Source organism: Callionymus lyra, chromosome 1, assembly GCF_982586985.1.
Source record: "Callionymus lyra chromosome 1, fCalLyr1.hap1.1, whole genome shotgun sequence".
Lineage (NCBI taxonomy): Eukaryota > Metazoa > Chordata > Actinopteri > Syngnathiformes > Callionymidae > Callionymus > Callionymus lyra.
Window position 1 is genome coordinate 27,967,932 of NC_141818.1, and position 24,258 is coordinate 27,992,189.

Here is a 24,258-nt window from a genome sequence, read left to right on the forward strand (position 1 = left end):
GTTCCGTTTCCCACTCCACACTCTGCCGGTGAAAGACTTGCAGAAATATTTCTGTTCAAACTTATTGTTGTGGTATCACAGGTTTTATTCCACTATTGGGAAAGTATTTTCAAAACATCATATGATAATCTCATAAGTAAATATGAATTAGCAATGATACAAAACTAGTCTGTAATTTGCAATGTCAACTCATTCATGATCCTCTACAGGGTCGTTCGGGGTAAAAGCCAAACTCAGGGAAACCGGAATAATGGTTTGCTCACATGGGGGTTCTTGGGATTCACATGCATGTTTACCTTTAAGAACTGGAAGACTGAAAATGTCAGCAGCATGCTTGCCGGAAGATGACAAAGCAACACTGACACTCAAGCGAGCGTGTCTATGAGTGCCTCCTAAAAGACACATTGAAGCTTGAAGATTTAACTCGGCTTATCTTTCAAGCAGCCGCCTGCGCTGTTTGGCACTGACGGAGTGAAATAGTGCCCACTCCCTGTGGCATGATATGAGCTGGGTCTCTGCCTGTGCCCCAGTGAGTCAGCGGTGTCGAGGGTTAAGGGTGAATAGCTTCTCCGAGCGACATGGATCCCACTTGGGTGACCGCTGACGGGTCTTAGACTTCGCCACGCTTGACATTTTCAGACTGGGGGGGTAAAAATGCTTGAAGTGACGGCAAGTCAACCTTGACTGGCAGTGAGTTGGCAGCAGAAGGGTTAAAGGTCTCCCTGCCCATTTTGAGTGGCATTCGCTTCAGGCCAAACACCCCGCTGAGCTGGAAGAAAGCGGCCGAGGACACAAACATGCAACGAAACAAAGAGCTCTCACACAAAGACTTGCATTAACACATTTATAGCGGGAGCAACATTCATCGTTCTCCTTCGATGAAGACCACCTTTTTAACGTGCGTCCATCTTTGAGACCGCAGGTGTAAACCTTAGGCAGATTTACCAATAAAAAGTTTCAAAGCGGCAAACATTGGAAAAGGTTTTACTTCTTCTCTTTTAACTTCACTATAGAGGCAGCGTATACTTAAAACCCAACGACTTCCAAATTAAATTACAGCTTAACTTTCCTGCCATCAGGTCTCGTGTTTTCATGAATACAGTGGATGTCTTTTCCATGTACAGTCTGGCTTTGCACTGAACACAGCAATGTTTATCAAATGTAAGCAAGACTATGAAACACAAGTCAGTCTACATTTGCAAAACTGCGATTGTATGAAAGATACTATCATGGGAAAGTGAGCCAGAAGTAGAGAGTTGGACTGAAAGTAGAGAGAGCTGCCACGTCAGATGTTGCCGAGACATCTTGGCTTTCAGGATTGAAGCACACATATGATGCACTCCACACACACACACACACACACACACACACACACACACACACACACACACACACACACACACACACACACACACACACACACACACACACACGCACACAGACACGCACACACAAACGCACACGCACCCACACACACACACACACACAAACACACTATGAACTTTAAACCTCACATAGACGTACTTGACGTAGGCAGCATATATTCACTCCTTACACTTGTTGACTACAATTATATTCATATAACAATTACGATGCACAAATGTTTTCCATTTTAAATAGTAAACTCAGCTTTAGTTGACGCTTTTAATTATTATTTATTTATTACAAACATGATATATCATTCAACCAGATTATGAGGACAGCAGTATGTCCTAGAAAAAGCTTTATAGAGATAAGAGAAAAATATACACTTCCATCTTAATTACTTATTCTCTCTTAGTACTATCAATTTAATTTTGTATATTTTCATTTGTTGTCTTCCTTTCACACAACGATCGCATGCAGTAACCTTAGAACTCAACTACCAAGAACTTTTTTTTTTAAGGTCAAAAAGGAACTTGAACAAGTACCCCAAAAGCATATGCAATATATAAAAAAAGGTCTGAATATATACCAACCAAATATGTTTGAAACACAAACAATCTTTCTTGTATTCTTTTAACACAAAAACATGTGACAGAAACATTTTTAAAACCAGCTTTTCCCTCACATTACATTAGAAACCTAATACCTTAAGTATTCCAGACTGTGAAGGAGGAGAGGAGGAGTCTGAGGAAGAAAAGGCCATGAGAATAAAACAGTCAGGTAATGGATTAGCATTAGGATAGAGAGAGTTTGCCAAATGAGCAGCTTTCCACCAGACAAAACCTGGCGAACAGTGAAACTGTTTTAGAAAAGTGTGAGCTGTTCTCAGGGGAGCCAGTGAGGGAGTAAGTAGAGTGGCTTTTAAGCTCACTAAATCCAACATATCCCAGATAAGACTGAGGCTCTTCCTACTGAAATAAAAGAGAAGAGGCTAGTGGCGGCGGTTGGTGTCTATAAAAGTAAGAGGAACATTTTAGAACGTGATGGAATTAAGAGCAAACCAGAAGATCTAAAATGGCGAGTGTCAGGTCATATAGTGATAAAGTGTAAATCATAACACAAAAATAATTTCCCTTCATGAGATTTTCAGCTTCACAACAGAGATAGTCATTTTGTTTGCTACGGTGATTAAAACACATGATGTATATCAAATAAATGACAATGTATCATGTTAATGTGTGCTAGTTAGTATCAGTGCTAACATTCCTGGACATGTAATATGTGACAAACACACATGTATATATCATAATTACTAATGTGTGTATATTTTTTGGTTCATTATTTTTACCAACTTTGACCAAAATTGTGGAGAATATGAGACAGTAAGTGAACAAACATCATCTTGGTTTATTTAGCATCTAACTGCCTGTCTCCCCGTCCATCCATCCATCCATCCATCCATCCATCCATCCATCCATCCATCCATCCATCCATCCATCCATCCATCCATCCATCCATCCATCCATCCATCCATCCATCCATCCATCCATCCATCCATCCATCCATCCACCCACCCACCCATCATCCATCCATCCATCCATCCATCCATCCATCCATCCATCCATCCATCCATCCATCCATCCATCCATCCATCCATCCATCCATCCATCCATCCATCCATCCATCCATCCATCTATCCATCCAGAGAAATTCATAACATCTAAATATAAAAATAAATATGCAGAACCTGTTTGACCCAAAACAAAGGGGGGGAAACCTTTTGGCTGGTTTGACGGCAAGTGTTTCAGGTCAGTCTCGTGTGCTGCTGATGTGTTCCCCAGTGTTTCAACTCACTTCTTGTCTTCTTAAGCTTTATTTAGCATAATATACACTCTTTTTTCCCTCTTTTTCTCTCGCTTTCTATCACTCCCCGCTGGACGCCCCCAGTGCCAGTTAGCTCACCACAAGCCATAGGGAGGACCACAAGAATGCTTAAATCAGCATAATTAGGACTGTGTGTACTTTAAACACACACTTTCCCCCAAAGCCTGGACCCCTGCCACCCTCGCACCGCTGTGTGCGCGGCCGCGGCACGTCTCATTAAGTCAATAAACACAAACATATCAGCAGTTGGCCTCGCACACTCGCATTCTGATAAAACATGACACAGTTTGATCTTTTTGGACGTGCGGCTAAATGAGTTTAAAATGGAAACACTCCACTGTAAAGTTGCCTGTTTGGTTTAAAAAATGTCCGTAAGCGAGAGCGTTAAAATGTAGGCGTGAGCATTCTCTACAATAACAGCAGTCATCGAAATTGAGTTCAAGGTTTTAAACACACAAACATGTATGTGGCAGTCATTACAGGTCATAACAATCACACAGCTGAGATGATGACGCTCAACTAGTGTATACAATTTCCCATTTTAACAGAAAATATATAAAATGTTTTTTTTTCATTATTTATTATAATAATATGTATTTGTTTCTTTGAGGGACTAATACAAGTGGAATAGTTGTAAGCTAGTGCCTGTAGATTCTTTATTTGCAACACGTCGCAATATTCACTCCTGCTGGCCACTTCTGAGTGATTTGAAAAACAACAACTAAAACATGTTGAGAAAGAGAGAACATGACAATCCTTTTAGAATATAAAAGTAATTTTTTGAATACTACTGCTCACTTTCCCCCACAATTGTGTGTGTGTGTGTGTGTGTGTGTGTGTGTGTGTGTGTGTGTGTGTGTGTGTGTGTGTGTGTGTGTGTGTGTGTGTGTGTGCGTCTCTCACACAGTGGAGAGCAACTCTAGAGCTGACACCCATGAACTTCAAAACACAACACAGCAATGTGGAAGTGAGGAACCGAGGCCAACAATGAAGCCATCCAATAAAAACAATGCAGTCCCTCAAACTCTCAGCTCCTGAAGAAGCTCCTACTGCAAAGAGAGCCAGCTCCTGTACAAACACACACTAAACTCACTGACACTGCTGCCGAATGTTCCTCCTGAAAGTTCCCTTCACATGATCCGGGCAACACTGAGGCCTGCACTGACGGCAGCCACGGATTATAATTCAAATTATTATGAACCATATTTATGTCATGAAGTATTCACATAAAATAGAAAACAACATGATGACAACTCAATATGTTGTCGTGTTGACCTTGTGTGTTACTGTTTATGTGGGTGCACACTTGACAAGCTTGACACACAGGCCGCTCGCTGTCTAACTCTGTCTGTGTTGCACACACTCATAAAAACACCCTCCTCTGTTTGTGAGCGCACACAGCTGTGGATCTTGCACCGGGTTCACCAGAGGTAAAGATATGATATGTTACGCAATAGGCTATAGATTTTTCCAGCGCTGGCCACCGGCCAATGATCGCAACCACATGGAGAAAAGGGAAGAGCGCAGTGAGTGAGAGTGGGATCACAGAGTAGCACACACTGTTCTACAAAAACACATTCACTCGCTGGACTGCAGGACTTTGGCTAAGAGCAGGTTATTGTTAGATTGCATGCGGTTTTACTATCTGATGCATTCCACACACACTGATTCAGAAACCTTCTCCACCATCATTATTTATGGATTTTTACCTCATTCATCACCACGTTTGAATTAGACTAGTAAATAAATATTTGATTTTTCTTCAGAAAAAGATTCTAAACTATAAACTTATTACGGTGTAACACACTTTATAACATGTTTACATTATCATTGGAAAACAACAGTATATTATTTCCCTTCAACGGGAAAGAATATACTGTTGACCCACAACTATGACCCACAACTCAAATAAACTGTATTTGTCTGTGAATAAAATTGTCGTTGTATTTTGCTACTGCCGTTGATATTTCAATGAAGTACATGAATGATTGGTTCTCTCTCAAATCTGCATCAAGTTATTGATTGCTACAGCATGTAAAATATATTTTGTGGTATTTTGGAGGTTGCATTTGTATTTGTTACTTGTTTATTTAGCACCGAGCATTACTACTCGAAGCTACCATTCATTTTTGGTTGTAGTATTATAGTTATAACAAATATAAAGTTTTCTACGAGGGAGAAAATTATGTCCCAAATTATAAAAAAAAAAATGCTGTGCAAGCCAGCTCTGCCAAAATGTGCTTTCCATGCTTTAAGCACCGTTTCAAAGTGGGCACTGGTATGGTAAATCCTCAATAATACCATTTACAGTCGTCCCTTTCCATATCGCGGTTCACCTTAGCTTGTCTCTTTGCATACAGTACTTAACATATTGTAGAGCTCCTTTGTAGTTTTTATAACTTGAAATACTAACTGATGCACAAACCAAAGCAAACACCAAACCTGAACTTACCCAACATTACGGTAAACCCCACTGTTAAAATATTTAAATTCCGAGTCGTTGATTCTATGTCTAAATGCTACTGTATGAACCCGCTAACTGTGAATGAATCTTTAGTTTAGGATGAAAATAGAAGGAAAACAACGTTACAGACGAGGGTGGCGAATCAGAGGAGCTGTTATATATTTCACACGAAAAGAATACGATTTTCTCAAGAGTGCAAAGAGGGATTATGAGTCCTCTACATGCATATATGTTGTTTATTGCATGAGGTTTAAAACAAGGGACCACCCTTATTCCAAGGTGCAAAAGTACAAGCTACATGGGCTGACTCTGAAAAACACCAGATTTTTATTTCAAAGGTACACAACGTAGCTTGCCCAAGACATGGCAAACTGTAATAAGCAACAATGATTGGGACGAACATCTTCAACATCTCTAATGTGCTCATACGACAGATATTTCGTCTGAGACGGCTTCCAAAAGAAGACTTGGAAGAGTCAGCAAGAGCAGGCCAATCTGTTACTCATCAGCCTGTCAAGATGTTCCGCCGAACGGTTTGGTTATTTACTCGCTGTGTATGTACTGTGCATATGTTAATAGAACTTGGTGCATTCCTTGTTTAAGCCATGTCCACATTCTCGCGTCTGGATAAAGACGGCAGACATGCTGTTCACACGCTAGTCAGAGAAAGGTTTTCACAGTGCCCTAGATGGTGCTCATAGAGTTTCTCTTTTAATTGGGCCCTTGATGCTGAACATAGGGTGTACTTCCTCTAATTAGCCATATCTATAGCGTATGTGAGAGTGTATGAATGCATGCATGTGTAAAATCCTCTTTTCAGCAACTCTAAACTAACTAAGAGCTTTAATTTCACGCTAGGCTGCATTGTTACACTCTGTGGGGTTACCCTACCACAGAAAGCCTCTGGGAAAAATGAAAAAAAATTAAAATAAACAAAACACAGTAATTCCTGGCGGCGGCGGGGAGGGGAGCGAAGCAGTGGGTGACGATCAACAACAACAAGAAATGCAGCTCATCCTTCAACAATGCCCATCTCTTTCTAACCGTCACGTCTCTTTTTCGGGAGCTAATGAAGAAGGCCGAGGAGGAAGAGGAGGAGGAAGGGTAATGTGACCTCTCAGACGGCTGCAGAATGAGAAAAACCTGCTTTTTTCCCCAAACTGAAAGAAAAGTTAGGGATATAATGATCGACGGATTATTCATTGAGCTGCTCCTGAGCACTAGATAAAGAAGGACGAGGCATCATAAGTGTATCGAATGTGAAGGTACTTCCTCCACTGACATAGATACTCTCACTATTGGCAGGGAAAGATTTGAACGCTTTTTTTCCATCAGTGTGTAACACTCACGCATGTTGTGTCTGATTGTGTAGTGCATGTGTGACTGTATCACAGCTACAGGGGCTTTCTGCTTCTCCTGGCCACAGATCAGCCTAAACCTAATCCACACTGGGAGGACCACGGGCATGAAGGCGATATCCACATGGATACCCACAAGTATCTCCCCATGCAGACGGCCATCCATCCGAGGGACAACCACCTATTACCCTGTTGTGCCAACTGCTGGGGTTAAGCTTGATAAATCCATTTTCTATGGGCAGTCAGGAAGACTGCGCAAATAAGAGATAAGCAACGGGCAGGATTTAATACACCTCCAAGACGAACTCACAGACTCACAAACTACACAAGCTACCCCTTGTTACCGGGTCTCGTGCGGCCTTAACATAAAGCATTCTTGTTATGCCGTGATGTATTCTAACGTGGAGTTGTTGTGCTCGCCACATCTCTGCCCACCGATCCTGACTGCGGGCCAAGCAGTGCATGGTGGACCTGGTCTTTCTCCAAAAGTGAGGATGAATAAGTAAAAGGAACACAATGTACCCCTGGGTCCCGCCTGCAACCCACCGCCTGCCTGCCTGGCGTCCTGGCACCAGCACCCGGCCATTTTTTATCCCTTCAAAATTTACGAACCTTGTGAAGTACTTTTTCCTTCCAAACAGACAAAAAAAATGTGTGCGAGAGTCAAAGTTAAGCCGAGAATGCCGTCCCACCTAAGTTTACATCACTGTACAGCCAAAGTGAAGCCAGAACCGAAGCAGACACTAGAGAGTTAGCGGGCCCCAAAAGCAAAAAAAAACGCCAATGAATAGCTTTTACAAAGGAAATACATTTTTTAAATATCATGAGTGATTTATGAATTAATATGTAATCATAACTGTAACTACATTTTAATGATGATTCTACTTAAATAATAATTAGTCAAAGCAGTTTTTATTTTTTCATCTTTTGATACAGAATTTATATTTGTTATATCAAAAACAAAAATATATTCTTCACAAAATAAGAAAGTAATTCAAAGGATTGCAATGAGCCAAGCAGTCGGATTTGTATTTTCTTTAAAAAAAAAAGCTGACTGAGTTAAAATGAAGGTGCTTCCAATACACACCAGCATTCGTCTCATTCAAAAGAAATGTTTTAAGGTTAGGAATCTAAAATATTTTATATGTAGTAATGTATATATTCAATGGTTTTTCAATAAAAAAAAAACAATAGTTCAAATTAAAACAATAAAAATAAGCTAAATCACCACTTTAAAAACACTAAATTAAATAAAATAAAAAAATTGTGATTTGTAGTCTTTCACTGAGTCATTTCATGAATGAAGTCACTCGCTATTGTCAAAATGTATAAGACATATATCATTCATTTCAATCGAAAGGATTTTAACAAAAGGGAATTTAGGAATGAACTCTCACAGTACGATCTTCACAATAAAGATTAATTTGCACACAGAAATTGAAACGGAGTATTCCCTTTATTTTTCCCGCTCGAGTTCTAATCTCCTTCGCGTCGCTCCTGCAGGAAAAAAAGGCTTTAAAAGTTGGCAGGAGCCCTGAGATGTTTTCAGGACAAGCGGGACTTAAGTAACTCGAGTGTGAAATTATTGATGAATTTCAACTTAAAGACGCATTAAAACGTCATGCTATTGCACCACGTTTCTTTTTTTGTTTTTTTTTCAATATTGCACCTCGTATTTTTCTGGCAACAGTGTGCGGCAGATGTGTCCACCTGGCAGGTTTCTTCAATAAAGTACAATAAGTTGGTTTGCTCTTGTTCTTGCGAGAGATTTAGGCAGACTTTGGAGCAAGTGCGGACGCCAGGATCCACAGTGATCGACACAACTATACATGAAGTAAAACATCACGTGGATCTTCTGCCAATTAATTTTAATGAACGGAAACTTAGAGAAACTCGACATGAGTTTGTATTTTTACAGTCGAACACATCGTCTCCAGTTGCACTGTTTTCTGGCAAAAGGACGAAGGAGAAGAAAATAGATTTGCACACATTTAAATCTTGCCTTGAATTCTAAAATAACAGCAATATTAAGGTGTGATGAAACGTGTTTGTGTGTCTTGTGAGTGACAGGAACACACACACACACTGAGGCCTGAAATAACACTGAGAGAGAATCCACGTTTTTTTCCACGGAGGTTCGACCAGCGGCACCAGGTTCTGGTGTTGCGCGTGTAATCCAACATTACACACACACTAGGTCCTCGTGTAAATGTGCTTTTTTTAAAAACTCAGGCCTTTACCTGAAAGCATCACTGAACCTTAAGCAGTCCAGGAATGGGAATTGCACGAAAGAGAATGAATTCATGTAAACATTTCATTATTGAGATAAGTTAATGCAACATATGTGATGTATTTTAATAATAGTGAATATCGCGCGACACGGGAAGAGCTTTTACTTTAAACGTTATATTATAAATGCGTGTTTAATTTAGTGACAAGCAGGTGATGAAATGTAACTCATTTTAAATGCGGAGTTGTGAGCTATTTTTTTTATACAGATGTACATTAAAAACAAAAGAATACACTAAAAGGTCAAGTTGAGTTTATTTAATAATGATTTTTTCCTTTTTATTTTTTCAGCAGATTCCGTTAATTTCATATTTGCAATGCGCCAATCATTGCACAGCAACAGATTATAAAAAAAAGCTTTAAAATTAGTTTTAGATCGTAGACATTTATTAATAGAAGTAGAGGAGATTATTATTGGAAATAAAATATTATTTCCCGAACATATTCCTGTTGTGACTCGGGCACCGTTCTTTTGCGAACAGGATCCGCACTTTGTTCACTTTAATTTCCACGACTGTCAACATTAAACGGATGATAAAAAAAAACGTTTTTATGAGGGCGACTTAATCGCTTTAAATCTTCCGATACATTCACGTTGACGGCTGGTAACAGGAGCTGACCCGGACGGCACACGCCCACTTTCTCCGGATCGAACTCTCCGGTAATAATCGCGAAATTAAAAATTCCGAATCTGACTTTCAAAGTGAAACGTGGATTGAGTGACAGGTCAGGGGGATCCGCTGAACCCACGGCGCGAAACACCCGGTCCACCCGAACCAGCGCGCGCAGAGAAACACGAGCGCCATTAGAAGAACCCGCACGAGTGGAAAACACACTAAAAACATGGGAGCGATTGAGGGAGACCCCGGGACCACTGCCACGAGAGGAAAAAGAAGAAGCGGGAGAAAGAAAGAGTGAATGCAGAGTGGAGAAAAAAAGGCAAGAATCCTGGTCCTTCAGAGGAACACATGAGCAGAGACGAGAGAGTCGGACAAGAACCTTCGACCGGCACCGGATCGCAGCACCGTCGCCTCAAAAGCCGGGACGTACCTGTGTCAGGCAGTACGGGGAGTACATGGCGGAGTCTACCGGTCAAATGTTGGAGTCGCTTGTAAAGTTGGATGAAGGTTCGCTGTGGCGCCGCATCGCAAAGCCGCTGTGGCTCCGTCCGCACTGTAACCCCGCCTCACTCACAGTTGGAGCGCAACTTTACTGCGAAGTTTCCTCGCTCGCTCCCTCCCTCCCTCCAGGACTCACACGGCAGAGAGGAATCCTTGCATCAAGTCCACGACATGAAGCGTCTTCAACCTCAACACACATCACTTTTGAATAAAATCCCTTCAAAGATGACGGCATTTACTTTTGCACATTTCTATCTTTGCATTTACCCCTTTGTATAATTCATTATTTAGTTATGATAATGCATGCGTAAATATACTTATATATCTTTTATAAATCGAACGTTAAAATAGGAAAATTAATGTACTATTTGTATTAGCGTTACAAGGAATTAAATAAATATATAAGGGTGGGACGTTCAAGTATCATAAAGAAAATCCCAGATCTTAACTTTGAAAAATAAAATATATTATACATGCATTTGTAACATATTTGAAATGTGGAAAATGAACAATACATTATATACATATTACATTCATGACGTTATTTTTGAAATATTGAAAATGAAAACAGAAAAGTAGAAATTCTATAATATATTTTTTGGCAACGTTTCAGAGATCATAAATAAACTCTATTACAGTAGTTTCAGTTTTTTTTATTAATGAGAATCATATCTGCTCTCATGATAATGATCATAACATTTGAATCATGATTTAAAAAATGGAAAACGTCAAACAAGTTGTTTTTCAAATAACCATAAAGGTATTTTCGTTGTATTCTAGTACTAGACAAGCGTTGTTATTAAAACTAACTCTGCTTTAGATCTACTTAACTAGTTAATAAGTCTAATAATGAAGCATGAAATGGGCTGTAGATCATATTCTACTCAAACTAATCCACACATAGTCGCTGCAAATTAAAAAAAAATAAGGATAATTTCTGATGCATTTTATTGACAGAGTGATGTGTATATTAAAAGGTAACCTAAACGTTAACCAAGGCGACGTGAATGTGTAATAAATGATGAAGTATGGTTAAGGTTTCTTTAGGCAGTGACAGGAGAATATACACGGCACAGCCGAGGACGCTTCCTGCTGTGATGCTCATAACAACAATAAATCGTATTCGAAACAGAACAAAAACCCTCTTGACCAGGACCTTATTTTAATAATCCAAATAAATCCGTGAGGATACGAGGAGTTCTGAATTTTCTGGTTGAGCGAGTGTCATTTCTTTCTGCTTCCAATCATGTCCAAGTCATATCCCAGTGTTCTGTGAGTGCAGCAGTAGACAGATGATACCTCGAATTGCACAACCAAGTCTAAGCCAGTTTCATTTAGCTTCCATTGTATGGAAGCGATCCTCTGTTTCTAATCAGGCCAGGCTTTATCCTCACCCGCTCCTGCTCCTCGGCCTAATCAAACTCATATATGCAGGCAAAGTGCTGGCAATTACATTTAAGCCTGCTGCGTGTGTGTGTGTGTGTGTGAATACAATTCTATATGTACATGTGTTGCTGTTTTCAAGTGAATGTGTGTGTGTGTGTGTGTGTGTGTGTGTGTGTGTGTGTGTGTGTGTGTGTGTGTGTGTGTGTGTGTGTGTGTGTGTGTGTGTGTGTGTGTGTGTGTGTGTGTGTGTGTGTGCACTAGGGTGCGGTTTTTGGGGTTGAAGTCACTCTAGTGCTTGGATGCCAAGTTTTTTTTTTTTTCTGGAGGATATGAAGCTGTGCAGCTTTATGAGACTTCAGCCTGTGTAGGATACTCGTCACAGACACATGTTCGCGTAATGTGCAGCACATGCACATCCAAACACAAACAACGCGATCCTCGGGCTCCACAACAACTGAAATAAAAGCGAGATGGTGTAGATACCAACTCCAAGAGCCAGTCAAGTCATCTTTCCAAACCACACCCGACAAGTCCACAAAACCCCCCAAAGGCTCAATATTTTCCCTCATTTTCCCTCTTACTCTCTTGTTTTTATGAAGCGCTCGGTCATGGCAACCCTTTTTTTTCACACTCTTTACTTCCTGACAGCATATTTACTACTATGTTACTACTATGTGTACTAGTTATATAAAGTACTAACAGCAGAAAAGGTAGTACTTGTAATTATGGTTAGATTAATAGATTGTATAAATATCTTATTAGTATATGGAATTCAGATTAGTAGCAAATGTAGTAGCATAGAAAGTAGGAGATACTACAGATGATAGTAGCAAGAGAACTTTCCATTGGAAAAGTAGTATCAACAACGGTATCAGAAACAGTCATCATCTAGTAGAGGTACAAGTGGAGGTGGATGTAGTAGAGGTAGCAGGAGTAGAACTAGTACAGTAGTATTTGGTGAACTAGCACTTTGTAAACACAGTAGTTGTGTGAGTTGAGTCAGGTGAAGTTGTGTATCGTCTCTGATAAGGCAGCATAATGTCCTGCTAGACCAATATTGCATTTCATTTAGCTACCAAAATATTTCAGTTTATTCACAGTTAAATATACTTATTTCAGTTGTATTTGATGTGTATCAACATAAACCTTTTTTGTAATAATGGTAAATTATAAACGAATTCCCTAGAACAAAAATGTCATGATTCTGCATGACTGTAATCCACAAAACATTAGTTGTTGATTTACTAACTTAATTGAACTAATATAAGCATACACTAAACAGAGAGCTTTGTATTAAGTGTGAAACAGGGGAAAATGTAACTTGTTTGAAAAGATACAAGAAGCTAACTTTACTGTACTTAACTAACATAGGTATTAGACCTTGGTTCTCAACAACGTGATTATTGAATTGTTTCATTGGTATTTTATAAAAAATTGAAAGTAATTAAACAATTGAAGTGCTTTATTTTAGAGAAATCTCAATGAATCGATAATCAATCCTCACAACATCTGTCAATGTCAACAAAAACATCACTGGCCAACTCTCCAGTGATCGACCTTCATGTTGTTTCAGTGTCAGCACTTTCTCACTTGTCATTAGAATCACTGAGGTCCTGTGTGCACAGTCAAGTAAAAAGAGTTAAATAACTCAGCAACTTGTGCAGGATTTACCATTTATCACATTCTGGTGATGAACATTATTTTTAACCGAAAGAAAGAAACATAGTGTGCTCTATGATTAATGTTGATTTTAGCATTTTAAATGTGTGCAGAGAAAACCAAAATCAGCTAAATATTGCACATACACAAAATTTACACATTTCTGTTCTGCTTTTTAATCCTAATTTGAGCCACAATATTTAAATTTCAAGTCTTTGTATCACCGTGTCATAACTATTTGGGCGTATACAGTGTTTATATATATACATACATACATACATACATAGGCACATAGGCTGAACGTACATTGGAGCTTTAAGTGGTGTGTAATTACTGACTGTATAATGTGAAGGAGAATGTTTACATTTATTTAGCTAATCTGATGTCATCGTTCTTTCACAGCAAAGCCAGATTACAACAATCCAGCACAAGGAAGGGATTTGCAGACGTTTTGGCCAGTCTTCTATAAACTCATAGTGGCCGCATTTCCCAGGTTTGTTTAGAAGCTACTATCTTCTTAGGAGCACTCTTAAGAACGCTGAGAAGGAAGGACGTGTTTCTCAGAGTTGCTCTTAGCTTGAGTAGAACCTTCCCCGAGAAGAAAGTGTAAGATCGAGCTGACAGCCTTCTTAGAAACCAAATGCTCAGTGATCACGCCCCATCAGGGACATTTATATCCTCCACTTTTCAAAACGATGGAAAAAAATGTTTAATTGCTTAATTTCTGCAGACAACAGGCACAAGAAAAAACTATATTTTATTCAATAACACAAAAAAGCTAAGAGTCAGCTTCTCTCAAGAGTTAATAAATGTTAGTTCTGCTGTACACTCTTTTGTAGAAGTGTTTCAGTTTCATTTTCCTGGTAAAAAATTGTTTTACCAAAGAGCTGCCGCCTGTGTAGAAGGAACACATGAGTGTGACTCATTTATATTTATACATAGTTGCAAATTAGTTCATTTCCAAGATTTTCATCAATATGCGTCATAAACTGGCAACATGAGGATATAATCATAAATGGTTAGATACATTCACGTAGAGTGGTAATTGAGTATTTGAATGGGTGTGGTGCTGATGAGACATGCACATTCAGTTGTTGTGTGTGTGGATGTATGTACCCTGTAGGAGTCGGACACGAGGAAACACTCGGGCATCCCTGGGCCTCTTGCTGGATCGTCGTTGACCAGGTAGGTGTCGGTGGCCTGAAAAGAGAAAAAAAAGTGAGTTTTTTCTTCATGCAACTATTCATTGTCCTCACTTTTTACTGTCTATTTCAAGGATTCTCGCATCAGAACCGCGTGGAAGATCTTGGTGAGTTAAAGTTACCCAGCAGAGCATCAGTCCAAACAAATGGCATCTTGCACTTTCCTTCCCAAGCCAAAGTGTCTGCAAGTACAAGTGTGTACACAGACATTTGTGCATTCAGGGAACTTCATCTGTATTCTGAGTCAGGCGAGCCAGGTTCTGGCAAAGCCCAGAGCTGTGAAATGGGCTCTTCTTGCAGTTCTGCCATTGATTGGATCAACCTATCCCGCTCGCCTCATCCAAAGGGAGTCCAAATCCCAGAACCACTGCGCCGTTCCGTGAAATCCCATTTCATTTCACAACTTTAGCAGATAAAGCAGCGTGCACACCCTCTCGCATCGTGCCAGCTTCAAACCCTGCCCCACATTTGTGCTGCTGGAAACACAGGGAAGAACGTTGACGTACGGCGATGTTAAACCTTCTCAAATGTATGGTCACAGCCTCCTGGAAATATAATCACCTGCATTTACTTTACTGTGTGAGTGCTCCCTGCTGTATACAGCAGCACGCACACGTGCATGCCACTGACGGAGACACACAGACACAAACCCCATAATAAGAGCCAGACGTTGGCAGACCACACAGCCATGAGTTGTGGTGAAAACAAAGGCTATTCATATCCTTCGCAATGAGAGGTCTGTACAACTCCCCCATCTCCCCTCCGAGCGTTTTATGACAGATTATCTGCTTCTGCAAACATTCCATTTCCCTGCAATTGTGCAACTTCCAATCAACTTTATTAGCATACAAACATATTTTTATTTCTCTTTAAAGAGGAGGGCTTAGCAGAGGGGAGGATTGTCCATTGTTGAGTCCACAAGATGAGCCAGTGGGCTCGGCCTGCAGATTAGACGTAAGACGGCGGCAGTACAAATCATAGAGTGCCAGACACAATGTGCCCCGACAACAAGACATAGAATGATGGCCTGGATCCACCACACCTGCGAGGAGGCTACGAACAACCAGCAGCCAGACAACACAGCATCAGGTGCGCTGCAGCGTCTGTCATTGGCCGCCACGGCCGGTAACAAGGTCAGCTGCTCCAAGAAGTCTCTTTTCATTGGATTAAATGATTCCAAATACTGCAGCTTGAAACTTCTCATAGGCCGAGAACAACCGGCTTTTTTTTTTTAACACACCTGCCTTTTAAAATGATTAGGATAAAGAAATAATTCATCACAAAGGCGAGGCTACGCTAATAGAAACGTTTACTTAAACCCACTGTTGTAAGACTCTATTAATCAGACAAAAGTCAGAAAAGTAGCCAGTGTAGGAACAAACATATAAAAGTTTCAAGATAAAGCTCCATATGAAAAAGATGTATGCGACAGAAAATATAAATGTTAAAAACAAAAGATTTATGGTGATAGCAAATAAAAAATATGAATAGTTTGCCATGCAGTTTTGAAGAAAATCAAAATGAATTAAGTTACATGCTCAACTTGAAACCTGATCTTAAGAAAAGAAAAGATAAAGCTTTTTAAAATATACTTTCCCCCTCAAATCGTGGGTGGTTCTATTATTACAGGTAATGTAATAATAATGTATTATTACAATAATGAAATGTCATTTTGTAATGTAATGTAATGTAATAATAATGGCCTGAAATGAGATCTATTAATATTATTAAAGCGTTGAATATTTATACTGATGTGACCGTATTAATTTACATGTATACTGTATGTATGTTTTGCAAATATTAAAGAGATATGTTTTTGAGTGCGTCTTTTTGGACGACAATCATTGAAATAAATATATATTTTGAAATTGGATTTTTTGGGTAACTAACCCTTAAAATTAGGATTTTCCTGAGGCAAATGAAAAGTAAAATTAAAATGTGTTAGTCTGTTAGGTTACCACTGTTTTTGTCAGAACTAGTGTGATTATGGCTCATCGAAGCTGTGGCCGTTTAAATAATCAGAAATCACAGATTTACGTCAGCAACTATTATTTGACCTCATCAAATTCACACTCTGTGTGTTTTATCTCCACCACAACATTTGGCTGGTGTTGCAGATATCCCTGAAAAACATCCTTTGAGTATATCCGTTATATTTTCTCTTGTGCACTATCCAATAATTGTCCACGGGCGGGATCAATACAGTGTTAGAATCGGGACCGAGACACCGATGTAAACATTCCTATATTGTTTAACCTCTATCAGTTTGCTCATTGTATATGAACCAGCCAAAACTGGATATTTAATTGCCCCTTTAATTTCCTCACCCACAGAAACAGGTGTTGTTGAAAATCAATCCGATTGTGCAACACAACTTACACAAAGCTAATGAACAGACTAAGCTCTGTACCTGCCACTGGGGAGGCCGGAACATTCTGCCTCTTTGTAGTAAACCCCAGAAAAACTCCAGACCCCCAAACACTATTCTCCAGCACAAGTGTATGAATTATATATCATGCTATATATACGGAGCATATGCCTGGCCCATATGGCCACCCCGGAGCGTAGAAATTCTCAAAGCCCTCCTTAATTAACATTTTAGGAGGAAGATTCGGAGGCGGGACATCGTGTCAGTGACCTATTTGGAGTCCATCATTGCCCGATGCAAATGTGCTAATTGGGACAGATTTCTCCGCTCCAGAATAGTAGAGGAAATACGGCCGAGGATTCTCTGCCTGTGTGACAAAGAAGACTTTCTCCCTCACTGTGTCACCATCTTTTCTTGGCTCTCTGAATATCTGTCTGCTGGTGTGTATCTGTGTTTTGATGACCATATGGCCAAATTCTTTAGAGGTGAGATCCCTGAAATCCTGCAAACAGACACACAATCGCACCCCCCCCCCCACCCCCACGGAGCTTTGTGCAAAAAGTCCCTGATGGTGGAATTTGTCATCAGATGGCTTCATTTTAAAGCACATGGCATCAAATCAATGATCTGGCCAGTTCACGTCTGCCTCTGCATCGTATGTATGGGCGTCATAAACACACATCAGTTCAATGGAAGCTAGAAATCCTCCATTGATTACAAACCTTTAGCAGATTTGACAAATAGAATCAGGGAAAGTGTTTTTTACAATCGAAAGAATAATACGTTGGGTGAAAATGGGGGGATGGGAAAGAGATGAGAGTCCAGGCAACCTGTGAGATGGCAACCACTTCAAAGCAAGCAGGCGTCACTGGCGATCTGTTCCACTGCGTGTGAGGGGTGTATGAAAGGCGGAAATGGCCGCCGTGTGAGCTACTGCCAAAGACACCTCAGGGGGAAACGTTTGGAAAAATATGATTTTTTTTTTTTTCTTCACACAGCGATCTCAAGGGGGTGATGAGAAAACCAGGAGAGTAAGAAAGAAGACGAGGAAACGTTGAAAACAAAGGCTGGGTGGATAAGAGCAGAGCGAGGATGATTATTTCTCTTAATACAAGGGTCCTCAAGGTTTTTTTTGGGTCAGAAGTGAAGCCAAGAAGCATTGTTTACCACTCTGTTGGCGTCAGTCCTCCACATTTTTACTACATTACGTATATGCTGGAGAATGAATGACACTGACGTGTAATGGTTTGATTGTAAGGAACACATCGCTGATAATTAAAGAGAACAGGTGCGGTGGATGTCAGAAGAGAAGTATTCCAACTATCAACACCTGTCCGTCCACCAAGATGTTAGCGGGAACTGGTTTGAACCGAACTCAAACAGAGACACACCCAGCACTCCACTTCTGGACTGTGGCCGCCAGATAAACTTGTGCCAATTGTGCCAGTGGACTTTGCTGCCGCCACCATTCATTTTCTCAGAGCAGCAACTCTCAGTAAAGGCACTGCTACGCCGTGAGAGTACTTTTTAACAATGGTGGACGCCATAATCAGCCCTTTTGTGTGGCACTAGGACTGATCTACAGAGAGAATTTCTTCTGATTCTCTGACACACATGAACTGGTTACTAAGAGCTAACGTGATAAAGTTAAAGTTACATTTAATTCCAAAGGTCTCCACGAGTTAAAAATGCATCTAATGAGGCACTGGCTTCTTCACCATCAACACACTTGGCCTCCAGACAATCCGCTCCTCAGCAGTTGGCATGTTTTCTTAAGAAAACAAGGGCAGTGAAACCAGGTGTAAGATTGTAGAGCAGGATAATAATAGCTCAGTCAAAAATCATTTTTTGTTTGGTGGTTGAGTTATACTAAGTAGACGAAAAGATACAATAGATGATTGACAGCGCGCCTCATAGGTATGTCAGGTAGACATACATCTGCCTTATTAACAAATGTGGCTTTTCACTTCCTGTTCTTACAAAAACTCACATTTTTTCTTAGCCTATAACACCAAATAAATAAAAAAACACACTCAAGTAGTTTTATGTAAGTAAGTAAGTAAGTAAGTGATATTTATTTGTATAGCGCTTTTCCAGACCAGGGTCACAAAGCGCTTAAACAATCAAAACAATATTCAATAAAGTATATACTTTGGACTGTTGCAAATCAAGTCATTCATGCAGTTGCAAAGTGATATTTTTTAACATAACTATGCACATAATTGTATGCTATCATTTGCAATACAATGACAATAAATCTTTACAATGCTCCTATTTATTTTTTACGCGTCCATTCAGAGCAGCGTGGATTGTTCGATCAGGGAGTAAGATGAATTGGATCTGTTACGTCAAAGTAAAATAATAGGATTCAAAACCAAATGCTAATAATTTCCATAATATCAGAACAAACTAAGAATCACTTTATCACAAAAATATAAAGTAATAAAATATAAATAAATAAATAAAATATATTTTACCTAAAGGTTTATAACCTGGACCTAAATGCTATAACACCAATTTCATTTAAATATTGATTCATAAGGATATATTTTTAAATTCCATATGAACTATTCCTGACAACTGATCACTTTTTAACATAACATATTTAATTAGGTAGAAAAAACACCAGCTGTACAGGTACTATAATGAATTACAACTGCTATAATGCAATAAATACTGGCCCTGTAGAAACATACAGCAGTTGGATTAAATAAAAAAGCTCCTCTTGCATTGTCTCACAATGTGAATACAGTAAAACATTGATGGTGAAAATGTAGCAAAATGAATAATAAAACTGAATAAATGTGGAGTTAAAACAGTATTATGTTCACATTGTAACATGCAGCATTAACATTTACATTAACACGCAGCATTGTATTCTTCTGCGATCCGTGTTATTTAAGACAGACAATTTCAGTGCTGTTGTGTCAACAATATATTTTAAGATCATAAAATAGGACAGTCTACAAATTCGCATACTGTTTTCATTGTGTTGGATTAAGGCTTTAACAGTCCATTTGTATTATGTTTTAGTAAAAGGTGGCACAGGTTTGGTGTGTGCTATTTTGCCCAAAAGGTGATTTGAGGACAAAAGGCAAAAACATGTAAACGGAATCATTTCTACTTGAACTACAAACCACACAAGCGTGTTCCTATAGGCATAACAACTAGAACCTACTCTTGATGAAAATCTGTTGGGGTTTTTTTTTTCAAACTTTTCTTCGACCCACTTCTCTGAGTGCAGCTCATTGAGACGAGAGATGCTGGAGGAGGAGCAGTGGCCACAAAGACTTACTGATGTTTGCAGAACACCACCATGATGATTAAAGCTCCCCCTCCTCCTGCTCACTGTACACAACACACTGTCACAGCAGCATCCAGCAAAGGTGTGTTTTATTCTGTTTGATGTGAGCAGAACAGAACCATCAACTTTGTTAACTCAAGCGCTTCAGCACTCGCATGTGGCCACTACATAAATAAAAGTCTCCTGATATAACATTGTTTATAGATGACGAGGAATACAAATACCTGCTGCTTTATTTGTTTTGTTTTTATTTTCTCCAAGGGAGAAGGGGAAACTCATTTGTAAAATGTCCAAATCACAATAATTATTATAAGCAGTGGTTTCAATAAACATAGCCTTTTCCCTACGGTGCACTTTAAACTTAAACATCTTTCCTACCATGTTAAAAACAGCACTGTCCATAAAATCAGATTCCTTGATGAGAAAATTAAAAAATTGTATGTCATATTTGAATAAGAGAAATGAGTGTCGTGTTCTGACAGTCACACAACAGGACACAAATACATTGAATGTAAGATTAAGGATATTTTTGATAATCAAAATCAAATTAAAAAAGGCTTGGTGGGAGGAAATGCACAATTATAATAATAATAATAAAAATAATGATAATGATAATGATAATGATACTAATAATACTAATAATAATAATAATAATAATAATAATAATAATAATAATAATAATAATAATAATAATAACAACAACAATAATAACAATAACAATTGCAAGTTATAAATACAAAAACTAAGTATAATTTACGTTTGAATTTGAAAGGACATCATTTAAGATGGTTAGTCAAGCTCTTCACTTCAAGATAGCATATTAAGTCGGGCAGTCAACACACAAGCGCGCACATACGCACACACACACGCACAGGTGAACAGGCCTGCGTGGAAAACAGAAGGGTGAATGCATGGAACACATTGGCGGGTTCGTTCTATACGGCCCGGTCTCAACAGAACCATTGACTCACACGTACCATTATAGCGGAGGGAGATCTGCCAAAGCGCTCAATGCCCCATTTCCTCTAAAGTTCGGCTTCCAAAAAAAAAACGGTGAGAGAGAGAGAGGAGAGCTGAAGGAGACACACTTTGGTTCTTCGCTGTTGCCGGAAGCGAAAAAAAAAGGGGGAACTGAGTCAGTCCAACATAGAAAAACAGACGGTTTCAGAACCGGGTCCAGTCGGAAGGAGAGAGCGCTGAGCGGACAGAACTTCAGCGCGGGCGGACCGAGTCCATGTCCAGAGAGCCTCGTCCAAACTTCACGCCCTAAACGCAACACCGCCCGCGCGCTAACGGACGCCCGGATTTGGTCTTGGAAGTAAGTTCTGTTCTGGTTCCGTTTGTAGCTTTTAAAGTCTGACAGCTCGTGTCTCCCCCCAAAAAAAGCGGCTGAATCCTGCGAGTCGGATCCGTTTTAGCTTCGTGTCTCTCTCTCTCCCTCTCTCTCTCCCTCTCTCTACCACTGCTACACACAGACACCTTCACACGCGCAGTGTCTCACAAAACACACACTCACACACACACACACATTCGGGGGGCACCCCATCTCCTCCCCAAAGCTGACGAGATGAAAGAGACGCTTCTTCGCTGACGCGTCGTCCGTGCGTCGAGACGCTCCCCCGCAGCACGGCGCTCCTCCGCCGCGTCGACGCGATGGATTGTGGGGGAATTATTGTTGAATTATTGGGTGAATAATTCATAACAGAGCAGCTGCGACTCCAGGAGCATGAGGGGAACCGGAGGCTGGATTAGACAGACCTGTTTGCATCTGTCCTTGCACCGGGCAGGTCAACACCAGAGTCCCGGCTGGACGGCACGACTCGTGCTACGAGACATAATAATGAGAATAATATCAGACTTTTACTCTTTCAGTAATACATGCCAAACGGACGGGGGCAATAAAATAAATTCCAATAAAATCTAAATATAACATTATTAAACGATTTTTTAAAAATAAATATATAATTGATTTTTCACTGACAAAAATCGTTGATATTCCAATGTTATACTTATTTGTGAATCTACTTTAAAATCATGTATAAAAATGTCCAACAAATTTAAAGAATAAGAAAAAGTTATTTTAACTCAGAAAAGGGTAAGAATAATAAATAATGCGTATAAATATTTTCAGGGGATAAAAGTGACTGCTTGCGTGTGTGTGCTTGTGCTTGTGTGTGTGTGTGTGTGTGTGTGCTTGTGTGTGTATGAGCTGTGCCAAAATGACGGTAACTTTTACAACAAGTTCGGACTTTGGCACGCTTGTCTGTGTATGTCATTAACCTAACATCATTTGGAATTAAGACATTTCAGCTGTTTAAAACAGTTGACTGAATGAAATATATTTTATTAACAAACCCCGTCCATGTCTATTTTATCACGTTCAAATTAGAAATTATTGTATTACCATTAGTATAACAATAGATAATAATAATTTGATAATTAGTCCATTATTAAACACTTTAAGAATTCTTAAGGTGAAAGTCAAATTCAAAGGAAATTAAAACAGACAATTTCAGCTACATCGAGGAAATAAAAAACAATCTAAGTTTATTTTATTTAATAGCTTATTTGTTTAAATGCATAAACAAGATTATATTTATTTCATAAATACTAATAATGCCCTGTATAGAGGGTATTTTAACGTAAATCCTATTTAGGATTAAAATATTTTATTTTAAAAAATAAATAAAAAGTATAATAAAAAAATTATATTGTAATAATAATATACTCGATGTGCGTGATCCGTGTGTCGCCATCTATCGTGCTCCACATCTGATAACATTCCTGTAATACGACTGCGCATCAATAATTCAGCTGTGACCTCCTCACACATTTGGCCTCATCAATATTTCACATTTTTTTAATTACTCGTGTTTCCTCCCCATTAATCGAACACGATCACGAATGTGTTTAATATATATAAAATTGTGTGTGTGTGGTGTGTGTGGGTGGTGAGAGGTGCGTGAAGGTCCACATTAGGCCTTTCTTAAGAAAAAAATGTATGTTATATTTTTAAGGTGATTAAAGACGTAAATTTAAAAAAAGGTTTTGAGGGAAATATCTTTACATTATTATTTCATGTTTAATTCCGTTAAAAATAAATATACATGAACAAAATTACTGATAACAAATGTAATATTCGTTAGACAAGGCCTCAAATTTACACAACATAATATATAAAAACTAAATAATACAAGGATAGTACAAAAACGACGTTAAGTTATACATATATTCTAAAATATTTTGAAATTGCGTGATTAAAAGTGTATTTCTTTAAAATTGTATTTCGTATTCGAACATCTTTTTTGTCATCATTTTAAATTATGTCAAGCTAACTATTATTTCAGATGGTAAGCAACCAGGTGAAGCACGGTCATCCAAAATGCCTTTTTATTTGATTTATTTGAGATATATATATATATATATATATATATTTGAGATATATATCAATATATATATATATATATTGATATTGATATTGATATTGATATATTTTGACATCAAAACGAATATAAAAACGAAATTGAATAAAATGCAACAATTCAAACAAAATAATGTTAAAAAAGCATATATGTATATGTTATGTGTGTGTGTGTGTGCGCGCGTGTGTGTGAAATATGAATTCACTTTTATGATTTAAAAGGCCTCAAATGAACGAAGTTCAAACGAAATACTCTTGTATTGCTTATAATATCGTTTTTTTTTCTTACCTTTTTTTTAACGATATATAATTATAATTATATAATTGAATGAAATATTTTACACTTTTAACATCATATGCTCATGCTACTCCAATTATGGAAAACAGCTGCTGACGACGAAATAAGATAAACAATGAAACATATTGTTCCTAAATTA

The 24,258-nt window shown here is 38.8% G+C and overlaps 1 protein-coding gene across 10 annotated transcripts in view; it reads right to left on the reverse strand.

Moving 5' to 3' along the window:
- Positions 1-21,592, reverse strand: part of LOC148088732 (nuclear factor 1 X-type-like) — a 77,894-nt gene extending 56,302 nt beyond the window's left edge. For 3 of the 10 annotated variants that reach the window (XM_087799303.1, XM_087799294.1, XM_087799288.1), the window contains exons 1-2: positions 21,378-21,520; positions 14,643-14,726 (exon numbers count right to left, since the gene is read on the reverse strand). In XM_087799303.1, the coding sequence (XP_087655429.1) occupies positions 14,643-14,726; positions 21,378-21,380 (87 nt within the window). In that variant the 5' untranslated portion in view covers positions 21,381-21,520. Of the gene's footprint in view, positions 1-10,410; positions 10,576-14,642; positions 14,727-21,377 lie in introns of those variants that run through there. The other 7 variants (XM_087799272.1, XM_087799258.1, XM_087799278.1 and 4 more) reach the window with 6 other exon arrangements.
- Between the last annotated feature and the right edge of the window lie 2,666 nt (positions 21,593-24,258).